General features: G+C 64.8%; 1 protein-coding gene across 1 annotated transcript; it reads left to right on the top strand.

Annotated features, from left to right (window-relative positions):
* The first annotated feature begins 1,347 nt into the window (after window positions 1–1,347).
* On the top strand, window positions 1,348–6,768 carry C16H20orf204 (chromosome 16 C20orf204 homolog). Its single transcript, XM_062009446.1, has 5 exons — window positions 1,348–1,527; window positions 4,458–4,592; window positions 4,749–4,811; window positions 4,907–5,059; window positions 5,925–6,768. Exons 1-5 carry the CDS (start codon window positions 1,348–1,350, stop codon window positions 6,078–6,080), a joined length of 687 nt encoding a protein of 228 aa, XP_061865430.1. The 3' UTR covers window positions 6,081–6,768.
* Window positions 6,769–11,497: the final 4,729 nt, after the last annotated feature.

The following is an 11,497-nucleotide window of genomic DNA, read 5'->3' on the forward strand; positions in this document are numbered from 1 at the left end:
GCAAGAGTTGGGTGTGATAGCAGAAACCTCTGAGTTTATCAGGCTCCCAGCACTCAGGGAAGGCATCTGCCAGTGGTGGCTGTGCCAAGGAGTGCCACAACCTTTGCCAAAAAGCCAGTCTGGCCTTTAACACTGAAGGACAAAGGGTTGGTGTTGAAGCAAAAGCCTGCTTTTTGTGTTGGGTTTGTAACAGCAGCTCTTGTCCTTTCTCTCAAATAGCTGGTGATTGTGCTTGAAGCTTGGAGCTCGTTAAGGAGGGTGTAGAGCACGCCTGGCCCCTGGAGTTGTAGTTTCCCCGAGGTGAGTGAGAAGTGTTGGGGAGCTCAGAGTCTTGCTCAGGGGTTTCTTGCCATTGCTGGGGTCCTCTGTGTGTGTGGGCTTGTGCAGAGGGGAGTGAGGAGGAGAATGGAGCCATCCCTGCAGTGGGCAGGAGAGAGAGGGAGGATGTGGGCAGGGAACATGGCTGCACAAGGGTTTCAAGACTGAGCCAAAAGCTGCAGGAAAAGACTGTTACCAAGTGCTTTTCAGTGTGTGATACCCTTCAGGCCCCTGCTCTTCTCACTCTGCTCTCCTCTCCCTCTCTCCTGGGCTCTGTATCCCCCAGCCTGGGGCAGGGAACAGGGTGTCCCTGGTGTGGCAGAGTGCTGGGGAGGGCTGTGCCCCTTGTACCCAAACTCCTGCCCTCACTCCTGCACTGGCTGTGGAGCTGAGCTGGGGAAGGGCAGTTGGAGCTGCTATGTTGGTTCAATGGGATGTGGCACCAATGGGATGTGGCACCTACCAGCCTTATATACAGCTCGATACACAAGTTCTAGGGGCAGTGGCTGCAGGGGTATGGTGCTGTGGACTTCCCAGGGAGGAATGTTCTTGCTGAGCTGAGGAGAGCTGGGTCATCCAGCCCTTTCCTTCAGCTCCTCCTCACACACACACACGGTTCATTTTTTTCCCATTGCAGCTGAAAGGGTGTCAGCGCTGTTTTCTGGGCTTGGGTTGGGGTTGATGAGCCTGATCCAAACTCACAGGGGAAGCAAGAGGGGAGCTTTGGCTGCTGCCAGGGGGCCGTGGGTCATCTGTGGGGTTGTGCTCTGCAAGGTCCCTTGTGCTGCAGGCAGGCAGCGTGCAGGTGGGTGAATCCAGGGTGCTTGCAGCCACCACCACACGTTGCAACTGGGCTCCTACAGCAGCTCCTGCCCCGCTCCCGCGCCGCGGTTCCGCCAGAGCGAGGCGGGGGGCCGGGTTCTTGGGGGCTGAGGCAGCCCCTCCTGCCTTCCCCCTGCAGCCTCTGCCCCGCGGCTGCTCGGTGCGCCTCCCGTGCCGCCGGGCTTTGCGGGGGGGAGCCGGGCGGCGATGCCGGGGCCGCGCTCCCCCGCCGTGGCTCGTTCCCACCCCCCGTCGCTGCCTTCGCCTTCCGCGGCGGCCGGGCCCGTCCCCTCCCACCGTGGAGCCAAGTTCAAACCGCGGGCCCCGGCGGAGCGGGACGCGGCGCAGGGGCCGGGCCGGCGGCCCTCGGCTCCCGCGGGGCTCATGGTGAGTGCGCCGGGGCCGCTGCCCCTTCGCCGCCCGGGGCTTGGGGGGTGCTGCGGGCAGGGTGCTCTGGTTCTCCCCCGCTCCCTCCTCCCCCGGGACCCCGCCGCGTCCCGCAGCGCCGGCATGGGCCGAGCTCTGCCGGGGGGACGGGCCGGCCGCGGCCGGGATGGGGCTGGGGAACCGTCGGGACGCGGCTGCTGGTCCTGGGCCGGGGAGGGAGAGGGGCCGGTCCGGCGGGGAAGGGGCTGGTCCAGCCGGGAAGGGCGCTCGGACCAGTCGGAACGGGGCTGGGCTGGGTCAGGATGGGGAAGGGGCTTCGGTGCGGCTGGGCTGGGCCAGAGGGGCCGGGCTGCTGCGGCTGGGATGGGGCTTGGGGCTGGGACCTGCGACCTGGGCGGTCTGGGGCTGGTCCCCTGGAGCACAGAGGGTCTGTCCCTGCCCGGGCTGCGGTGGGTGCTGTGACTCTGGGGGTGGTGACAGGGTCCCTCTGGGTTGGAGGGTGTTGGGGACAGAGTCTGGCTGGCTGGAAGGACCCGAGGATCCCAGTGTGGCTGCTGGGCAGGTGGCTGGCATCGCCACTGGGTGACTGGGGCCAGTGTGAGTGTCACCAGGAGCTGCTCTATCAATAATGGTGATTTCCCTTATCTCCTGGTATTTGCTGGAGGATTAGAGCTGAGGAAGAGATTAGCTTTCCCTGCCAGGCAGTGCAGGCTCTGACCATCCTGCACCTACGCTCCCCAGGCTGCTCCTTGCTTGCCAGCCCTCCCCAGGGACAAGCCAAGCCCTAGAGCTTGCTGCTGCAGGGATGGGAGCAAGGCCAGGAGGAATAACCCCAAATCATCCACTGAACTCCTCTTCCTCCATCGTGAAGGGTGGGAAGCAGCTTCCCAGCCAGGGACTTGCCAGCTTCATCTCTTCCCACATCACTGTCTTGTCACTGCAGCTTCAGCACTCCCTTGGGGAGGATGGTGAGAAGCTCTCCCTGCTCCCTTGGAGGGAATGGTGAGACGCTCTCCCTGCACCCTTTGGGGGGAATGGTGGGAAGCTCTCCCTGCACCCCTTGAGCTCCTGACCCTGCTGCTCCTTGAGCTGTTTTAGCTGCAGGCAGTGCTTCCTCCATGCTAAGGGCTGAGAGGCCAGTGCCAGACTTGGCTGCCTGGAAATGCTGTAAATGGTGTGCTTTCTCCTGGAATTTGGTCCCAGTTGTTTAATTAGCACTTCAGGGAAGTCATTCCCAGTTTAATGGCAAAATTGCAGGGCCTGTTCTTCCTGGCTGGGGAGGCTTCCTGAGGGCAACCCTTAGACTTTGGCCAGGGTGTCCCCATGGAAGCTGTGCTCTCCCTTGGTGTCCCTGAGGATTGTACCCCTGCTCTCTGCTGGATCACCTCTGGGGAGAGATCTCTCTGGGGCTTTGCAGAGAGCAAAGCAAGCCCAGGAGGGCTCTTCCCAGCAGGGAAGGCGTGAGGTGATTGAGGAAGCTGCAGAGCCCGGTGGGATTTGTATGGGCTGCACGTGGATCTGTTCATCTCCTCACACGTGCTCCTGCTCCCAGGTGACACCTCGTGTTAAACCCTCATTGCTCCTGTTGAGCTGCAGGAGTGGGAAGGTGAGGAAAGGTTTCCTTGTCCTTTTGAGGCCAGGACCAACCCTTTGAAGATCAGGGAGCATGGAGCAGACGCCAAACAAACCTTCCATGTACCCACCCAAGGGCAGGATGGACAGTGTCTGCCCAGGCTTGGGCTTCAGCAAGGGAACTTCTGCATTCTGGCTTCTCTGAGCAAAAGGCCAAGCCTGAGAGCCAGCCGTGGCTGGGATGGCAGTGAAGCTGGGAGCTGGGGCTCGGAGCAGAGCTGCCTGTCCCTTCCTCCTTGCTCACACCACGACATGGGGGTTACATATTTGGAAGGAGCTGAGCTGCTTTCTGCCTGCCCAGACCTGACACCCGGCACGGGGGGAGGGTTAGGAGGGGAGGGGGGATTTTTGGGGGACTTGTGCAAACGGGAGGTGATGGAAATGCCGCGGTGCCAGGATGAGGCCCCAGCGCTGCGCCATCGGGCTCCTTTCCTGGCAGATGCTGTGCCTGCATCAGCCTTCCCATCCTCAGCCCGCTGCTGTGAGGCTGCTCGAATATCCCCAGCCCCGGTCACCTGAGGTGATTCTGGCTTTTCTTCAAAGCCCCGGGACTCATCCCGCGGAAGCTCCGGCCGCCCCCTCCCCTGCTCGCCGCCAGCTCGGATGTCAGCGCTCGGGTTTCCCCGCGTCGCCGGGGCCGGTCCGGCGCTGCCGGGAAGGGTCGGAGGCAGCCGGGACGCGCTGGTGAGAGCAGACGCTTGTGCTGCTCCTGGGGGAGGGCACCCGAGCCCGGGACGGGCGGGGGCTGCACGGGACCTGCTAAAACGCTGCATCAGTGCGTCTGTGCTGCGGGGGCCGCGGTGAGCATCCTGCAGAGGGTGCTGAGAGCCCTTTGTGTGGAGGTTGGGAGGGGGGAGTTGGTGGTGGGGAACTGGGTGGCTCCCCATCTCTAGCTCCTTTCCCAAGAGCCGGGCACATCTGTTTCTGCTCCTCTTGGGTTTTGGTTGGTGAGGGTATGGCCTTGAGATGCCCCAAGCTGAGGAGCTCGTGGGGACCCTGTTGGGACAGAGAGCTCTGGGACAGACCCTGCAGACCTCTGTGCCACGTACCCAGCTGCTGGCGCTGGAAAGAGCTCGGAGTGTGCCACGGGCAGCACTGTCTGGACTGAAGCTGGAGCGCTTTCTCAAGGGCTTTGCTCTCAGAGCTTGGCTGGGAGAATGTCCTCTGCCAGAGGTCACAGTGGAGCCCCCTCCTGCTCATGCCACGTCTTCAGGGACAGTGGACAGGCCTGATGGGGCTTTGTGGCAGAGCCCGGAGCATCCCTTCATCCCTGGCTGACACTGAGCCCTTCTATGCAGATTCTCCCACGGGCGCTGTCCTGTGCTGTTGTGCTGCTGCTGCTCGTGGCTGTGCTCAGCAGAGGCAAGAGGTGCAGCATCGCCAGGATCCTGCGGCAGTACCGCGCCGTCCTCTTCCACGAGATCCAGAACCTGGTGAGCAGGGGCTGGGGCAGCACGAGGCCCCGGCTCCACACCCCAGGGGACGCTGCTGAGCTGGATGTGGCCCTGCTGGGGATGTGGGGAGGGATTCCTGCCTCGTGTAGGAGTCAGGGATGCTTTGGGGTGCCTCATCTTGCTGTATCTCTCCAGAAAAACCTGAGTGGGTCGGCACACAGGAGCAGAAGGGCCGGGCCGGCCTGTCGCTCGGACAAGGTGAGCACCAAGGGACCAGGGGCTGGGCCATCGTGTGGGCTGAGTCCCCGGGAAGCTGTTGAGCCTCTTTCCCCACGTGCTTTTCTCCTCTCCAGGACCAGAAGATCCTGCTCTCCATCTACAACATCAGCATGTCCCTGCGGGAGGTGGCGGCCGGCACCCTGCGCGGCCCCGAGGAGCTGGCGGTGTGGAAGGTGGCCAGGAACACTGACTTTGTGCTCAGGGAGAACTGCAGGAAACTCAGCAAGGTGGGAGCCCTGCCCCTTCCCAGTCACCCCAGTAGCCCAGGGGCTCTGCCTGCAGAGCCTGCCCTGTTGTGCATTCTCCTGCTTGCCTGTCTGCAGCATCCTGGGAGAGATGAAGGTCCACGCTGGGTTTGTGGCTGGAGGATGCTGATGGCACATCCCTGTGAGCATTAAATCATCCAGGGAGGGGAATCCAGCTGTGGCATCACAGGACAAGCTGTCTGGTTTTTACCACCAGCCCCCAAGTGGGTTGGTCCATCTGTGCCACACTGCCACAGCTGATGGGAACAGAGAGCCCCATCCCAACGGGATGCTCTCCCAGTCTTGCTCTTGCTCCTGGGTGCTCTTAGACAAGAACTGGGGTTTCTTCCCACAGGGTTGGTCTGGGCTCCCCCAGCATCCCTGGGGCTGTGCTGGGGAAACCCCAGCTGGGAGGTTTCCCTGCTGTGGCCATCAGCAGCTCATTAACCAGCGGGGAAAACCCTGGGCAGCAAAGAGGCTCCTGGCCCTGCCTGGCCCTGGACGGTACTGGGGTCATCCCCTCCCTCACTGCCGGGGCTAATCCTGCCTGGGGTCTGCTGATGTGGGATGGAGGTGCTGCTGCTCTGGAAAGGTGCCTGCAGACATGACCTGGCCATCTGCCTTGGCTGTGGGTGCTGTGGGGTGCATGCTGCCAGCTCGAGGAGGAAAGGTCAGCTCTGGGAACCCAACAGCACATGCTAGAGAGATGTCCTGGAGAGCAGCTCATCCACGGGCAGTTTGGCCAGCCCAGGCTGCAGCTTTGCCCGCACAAGCCCCACGGGCGCTGGCTTTGTCCCCGCTAAGGCCGGTGTGGTGCTGAGGGCGGGTGTTTGTGCTCCGAGCGCAGAGCCCAGCGCACAGCCCGGCGCAGCCCCGGCGCGGGGGCCCCGGCCGCAGGAGGAAGCAGCTGCGGGAGATCGGGAGGAAGGCTGAGAGGCTGGTGACCTGCTGGGAGAAGCTCTACGCCCTGCACTCGCCCCGCCGTGCCCCCCGGGCCTCTTAGGGACATTGCCCTCCCCAGCCCGGGGAAACCTGAGCCGAACGCACGGCGGGAAGCGGCGGAGCGGCTGCGGGAGGATGCCCGAGCTGGACTCATCCTCACCTCCTCATCCTCACCTTCCAGCCCTGGTGCATGCGTTTGGGGGCTGGAGAGCTCGGTTGGCCGTGGGATGGATGCGAACAGCAGAGAAAGCCGGCGGAGACGGAAGGGAGGTGCCAAAGGAGGAGGCGAGGCGTTGGGTTGCCGCGGTGCTCCCGGCTCCGCCTCTCCGGCTGCTGTCTGAGGGACAAACGGTTGCTTTTTGGGGGGCAGGAAAGAGGACACGTAGGGCTGTGGCTCGAAGGGCTCTGCTGGAACAGGGACTGATGTGCATCTGTAAGGCCCTGAGGGCGGTCGGGCTGCAGAGAGGGACACATGTCCCTGGTGCAGCGCTGGGACACGCAGAGCACATGTGGATGGGGAAGCCGGGGTGCATCACTGGGCACCTGGGGATAGGGGCCAAAATGCCAGGCTGAAGGCTCGGGGGTGGGCAGTGCTGCAGAGAGACTATGCCCTGCTTGTGCCTCAGAAGCCCTGGTGAGCTGGGCCCCAAGGGACGTGGGGTTTGGTGAAGTAAGGAGCATCCTCCCCCATCACCGTGCTCTGCCACTGCCTCAGCCGGGGTCCCTGCTCCCCTGCGGGGTGGCAAACAGTCTCTGGGAAGCCAGAAATAAACCATCTCCTTCCCTGGAAGCTTTATCTGGTGACCCAGGGCCTCTTGTGCCATGGAGGTGGCTGGTGTGGCACAGGGGCTGGGCAAGCCTGGGGAGGAGTGGGCAGCAGCGGTGGGCATCGTGGCATCCTGGGCCCGCATCACCCCACGGGGCCCCATCCTGCACACTTCTGCTGGTGCTTAGGATGGGGCAGTGCTGCAGGAGCTGCTTTTCTGGGGGACCATCCCCACTCCCCGAGCCGCGGGCAGCGCTGCAGCAGCAGCCGGGCAGGGAAGGGGCTGGCGCTGTGCCCCTGCCTCAGTGTCCCCATCCCGTCTCCACGCAGACGGGCGCTGTCACGGCCGTGAGCGGGGCCAGGCGTGGCCGGGGGACGGCTGCGGAGGACACGAGGTGGCAGCAGCGGGCTGTGTGCGCTGAGCGGAGCGGGACCCGCGGGCAGGGACGCGGCCGCGGCCACGCCAGCAGCCCCCAGCCCCGGCCCCTCCCGCGTCCCGAGGCGGGGGGAGCAGGAGGGGCCGCTGCAGAGCGGGACCCCCACCCCTGCGCGTTGGTGGGGATGGAGGGGACGGTTCTCCGCGGGTGCCGGAGGCGGGGAGGTGCCGGGAGGGGAGGGCAGGGGGCGCTCAGGGAGCTGTGATCAGCCCTAGGTGGGAAGCGGCTTGTGGAGGGGTGTAGGAGAGGGACTCCCAAACCCACCCACCCACACACACGCCCTGGGGCCAGTGGTGTTTAACAGGGGGCAGGATGGATCCTTGGTTGGGTGGATCAGGACGGGTGCTTTGGTTTGGGGGTGAGAGGAAGGGGGTGCAGGCTGGGGATGCTGCTCTTGGGGGGTCCCGCCAGCTGCGGGGGTGGGCGTTGAGCATGATCAGGCCCGTGGGCCTCAGGAGATGCTGTCTGCATGGCATAGGGCAGCAGCCACGGTTCCTCACGTGCCAGTGCCCTCCTGGAGCTGCACTGTGCTGCCATCATGTACCTCCCAGACCATCTTCAGCATGCCTGGGCTCCTTCCTCCCACGTCCATCCTCCTCCTCTTGCCCTTTTGCCTCCACAATGGCATTTGCACCGGTTTAGATTCAGGTTTTGCTTCTTATTCCCTTCCCCAACCCAACCACCAACCCCAAATATTACAACACCCCCCCTACATCCCCCCAGCATCCCAAAATAGCTCTGTTGGTGCTCGATACACTGCACACAGGCCTGAGGATCCCATCGGGGTGACCCCAACGCCCTGGCAGCCTGTGCCCGGGCAGGAGCAGGACGGTGGCTGGGGACAGGGTGACTCACTCCCTGCCTTTCTCTGCAGCGAGGCTGGAGCAAAGTCCCCCCCTTCCCTCCACCCACCCATCAGCACCTTCCCAGATAAACCCGAGCAATAACCTCACCCTTCCCCTCAGGGGCAGCGGCAGGGGAGGGAATCACCGTGTGCTGCTGCCCCAGCGCCCGCCCCAGCCGCAGGGAATAGGGGGAGCTTGTGCCCAGTGCTGCCAGTTTGGCACCTGAGTGGCGGTGGGAGGCGAGTGCTGGTGTTCCTGGGGGTTTTTGGGCACTGGCACACGTCCCGTGAGCTCCCCAGGAGGGAGGAAGGATGGGGGGGGAGAGGGATGCCGGTGGGGATGGTAGGAATGAGCGCATGGAAAGGAAGGAAAGAGTGAAGGAAGAGGCAAAAAGGAGGAGGGAGGGGGGAAGAGCGAGGTCGAAGCGATGGTGGAATCACAGCGAAAACAGCCGGAAAAAGGAAACGGGCCCTGAAAAGTCACATAAAAATAGCAGCGCGGTGAACCCAAGTGTGCAGCACATGGAGTGAGCGCATTTCCTTCGAGGGCAGCTCCTGCCTGCTCCGGGGGGGGCTGCTCTGATGTGGCTCCAGCAGCTGCTGCCACCGTGCTCCCCGCTCTTCCCCGCGCCGTGCCAGCCCCCCGCCAGCCCCCACCTCACGCGGGGTCCCTGCCCGAGCCCGCCCGGCCCGTGGCCGCGGGGATGTGGTGTGGGGAAGGACGAGGCGTGTGGGAAAGGCTGCAGACGCGTGTGTGAGAGCACACAGGGGTGGGGTGCGTGGGGTGGGGGTCGCCCGCCATGCCCTCGCCCCCCGCGCCGGGCCGTGTGCCCCCGGCTGGTGCTTTGCCGGCTGCAGCCGAGCGCCGGGCAAACGGCACGATCGCGGCTTCCTCCGGTCCCCGCGGGTGCTGCAGTCCCGGCAGGGCCCGCCGGGAGCCGGGGGGCGGCGGTGAGGGCTGCGGGGGCACGGGGATGGGGATGGGATGAGGATGGGCGCCGGTGATGCTTGCCAGGGCCGCTGTGCTGCATCCCAGCCCGGCTGAGGGCTGAGCTCCGAGGCAGCAGCAGAGCCCAGCCTGCCGAGGCTCTGGACCGCGGGGCTGTGCCCAAGGGACGTGACAGGGCACCGTATTGGGGTACCATATGCCCAGGGACCTTGCCCAGGGGACAGTGGCCACCAGAATCCCTCAGAGCCGATGCCAGATGCCTGTTTCACCCCTTTCCATCATCGTTGACCCACTGAAACGCAGCTGCCCCTGGGCTGCAGCAAAGCTGTCACCATCTCAGGCTGTCAGCAACCCCCCTGGACACTATCTGGGGGGTCCTCAGCCACACAATCCCCCTGCTTGGGTCCCCATCCCCCTGGACAGCGGGGCTGGGGGCACTGGCACACGCAGGCTGTGCCTGAAGAAGCAGAGCAGTGTTTTGTTCTCTCCCGTCTCCCTGCAGCATCATAAAGCTGTTGAAAGCTCAGATTTATGGTGTGATAAACGCTGGGGGCTCTGCTGAATATTTTACTGCTCCCTCCTTTGGAGAGAGGCTGGTTTGGAGGAGCGGCAGAGCCGGGCTGGGGTGGCACACCCAGCGGCATCGCTGCCCGGCTCCGGATGGAGCGCGGCGGGTCCCAGGGGATGGGGACGGTGGGAGTGGGGCTGCACGGAGCTGTGGCACGGCCCAGGGTGGGTCCTGGCACCCCCAGCCTTGGGGTCCTGTGTGCTTGAGTCTGGGCAGAGGGAAAGAGCTGAGCCTCCCTCTTCCTGGGTCCTTTGGAGGCATCTGCAGAGCAGATTGTGCGGCCCTGTGCCAGGGTGCCCGTGCCAGGACGTGCCAATCGAGAGGCAGGATGCGCCAAGCCCCGGCTCCGGGTGCTCCCGCTGCCCGTGGGTGCTGTGAGCTGCGTGGCAGGAGGCTGTGTCTGTGCCAGGGAGGGCTGGGGGCTGCTGGAAGGCAGCTCAGGCCCCACTCCTCCACCTCCAGCCCCAGCGAGACGGTTGCAGCCTCGTGAGTGTGTGTGAGCGCTTGGGCGCGTCCCTGTGCATGGGCACGTGTGTGTGCACGGGCACACGCCCCTGAGGACGTGTCTGTGCATGTGACTGTGGGTCTGTGCCCATGAGCCCCATCCCCAGCTGCTTCCCCAGGGGGTGGCTGCAGCCCCCACGTCTGGCCCCGGATGCCCTCGTCCCCGGAGCTGGAGCAGACGCCGGAGCCGGGGCTGTGCATGGGAGCTGACAGGCCTTGGCACGGGGGGCTGCCAGCGGGGCTGGGATGCCTGGCTCAGCAGGAGCCTCAGCTCGCACCGAGGCTGGATGTGCCCGTCCAGGCCTTGATGGTATCGCAGCTCTCCAGGCGGGTGCCGGCTCCGGCAGCTCTCAGTGCCCAGCAGGAGCCCGGCAGCGGCCAGAGGCCGGGCTGGACCCCGGCTCAGCACCGGCTGCACCACGGCTCCAACGAGGGGACACCGAGGCTCTCCTGGGGGGGCTGGGAATGGGGGCCCAAGCTGGCTCCCAGCCCCATGGACTGCTCAGCCTGTGACATCCTGCACTGGGCTGCACCAGGCTGCTCAGCCCATGGCATCCTGCACCGGGCTGCTCAGCTCACGGCATCCTGCACCGGGCTGCTCAGCCCATGGCATCCTGCACCGGGCTGCTCAGCCCATGGCATCCTGCACAGGGCTGCTCCGCCCATGGCATCCTGCACCGGGCTGCTCAGCCCATGGCATCCTGCACAGGGCTGCTCAGCCCATGGCATCCTGCACCGGGCTGCTCAGATCATGGCATCCTGCACCGGGCTGCTCAGCCCATGGCATCCTGCACCGGGCTGCTCAGCCCATGGCATCCTGCATCGGGCTGCTCAGCTCATGGCATCCTGCACCGGGCTGCTCCGCCCATGGCATCCTGCACAGGGCTGCTCCGCCCATGGCATCCTGCACCGGGCTGCTCAGCCCATGGCATCCTGCACAGGGCTGCTCAGCCCATGGCATCCTGCACAGGGCTGCTCCGCCCATGGTATCCTGCATCAGGCTGCTCAGCTCATGGCATCCTGCACAGGGCTGCTCAGCCCATGGCATCCTGCACCGGGCTGCTCAGATCATGGCATCCTGCACCGGGCTGCTCAGCCCATGGCATCCTGCACCGGGCTGCTCAGCCCATGGCATCCTGCATCGGGCTGCTCAGCTCATGGCATCCTGCACCGGGCTGCTCCGCCCATGGCATCCTGCACAGGGCTGCTCCGCCCATGGCATCCTGCACCGGGCTGCTCAGCCCATGGCATCCTGCACAGGGCTGCTCAGCCCATGGCATCCTGCACAGGGCTGCTCCGCCCATGGTATCCTGCATCAGGCTGCTCAGCTCATGGCATCCTGCACAGGGCTGCTCAGCTCATGGCATCCTGCACCGGGCTGCTCAGCCCATGGCATCCTGCACCGGGCTG

Source organism: Colius striatus, chromosome 16 (assembly GCF_028858725.1).
Source record: "Colius striatus isolate bColStr4 chromosome 16, bColStr4.1.hap1, whole genome shotgun sequence".
Taxonomy (NCBI): Eukaryota; Metazoa; Chordata; class Aves; order Coliiformes; family Coliidae; genus Colius; species Colius striatus.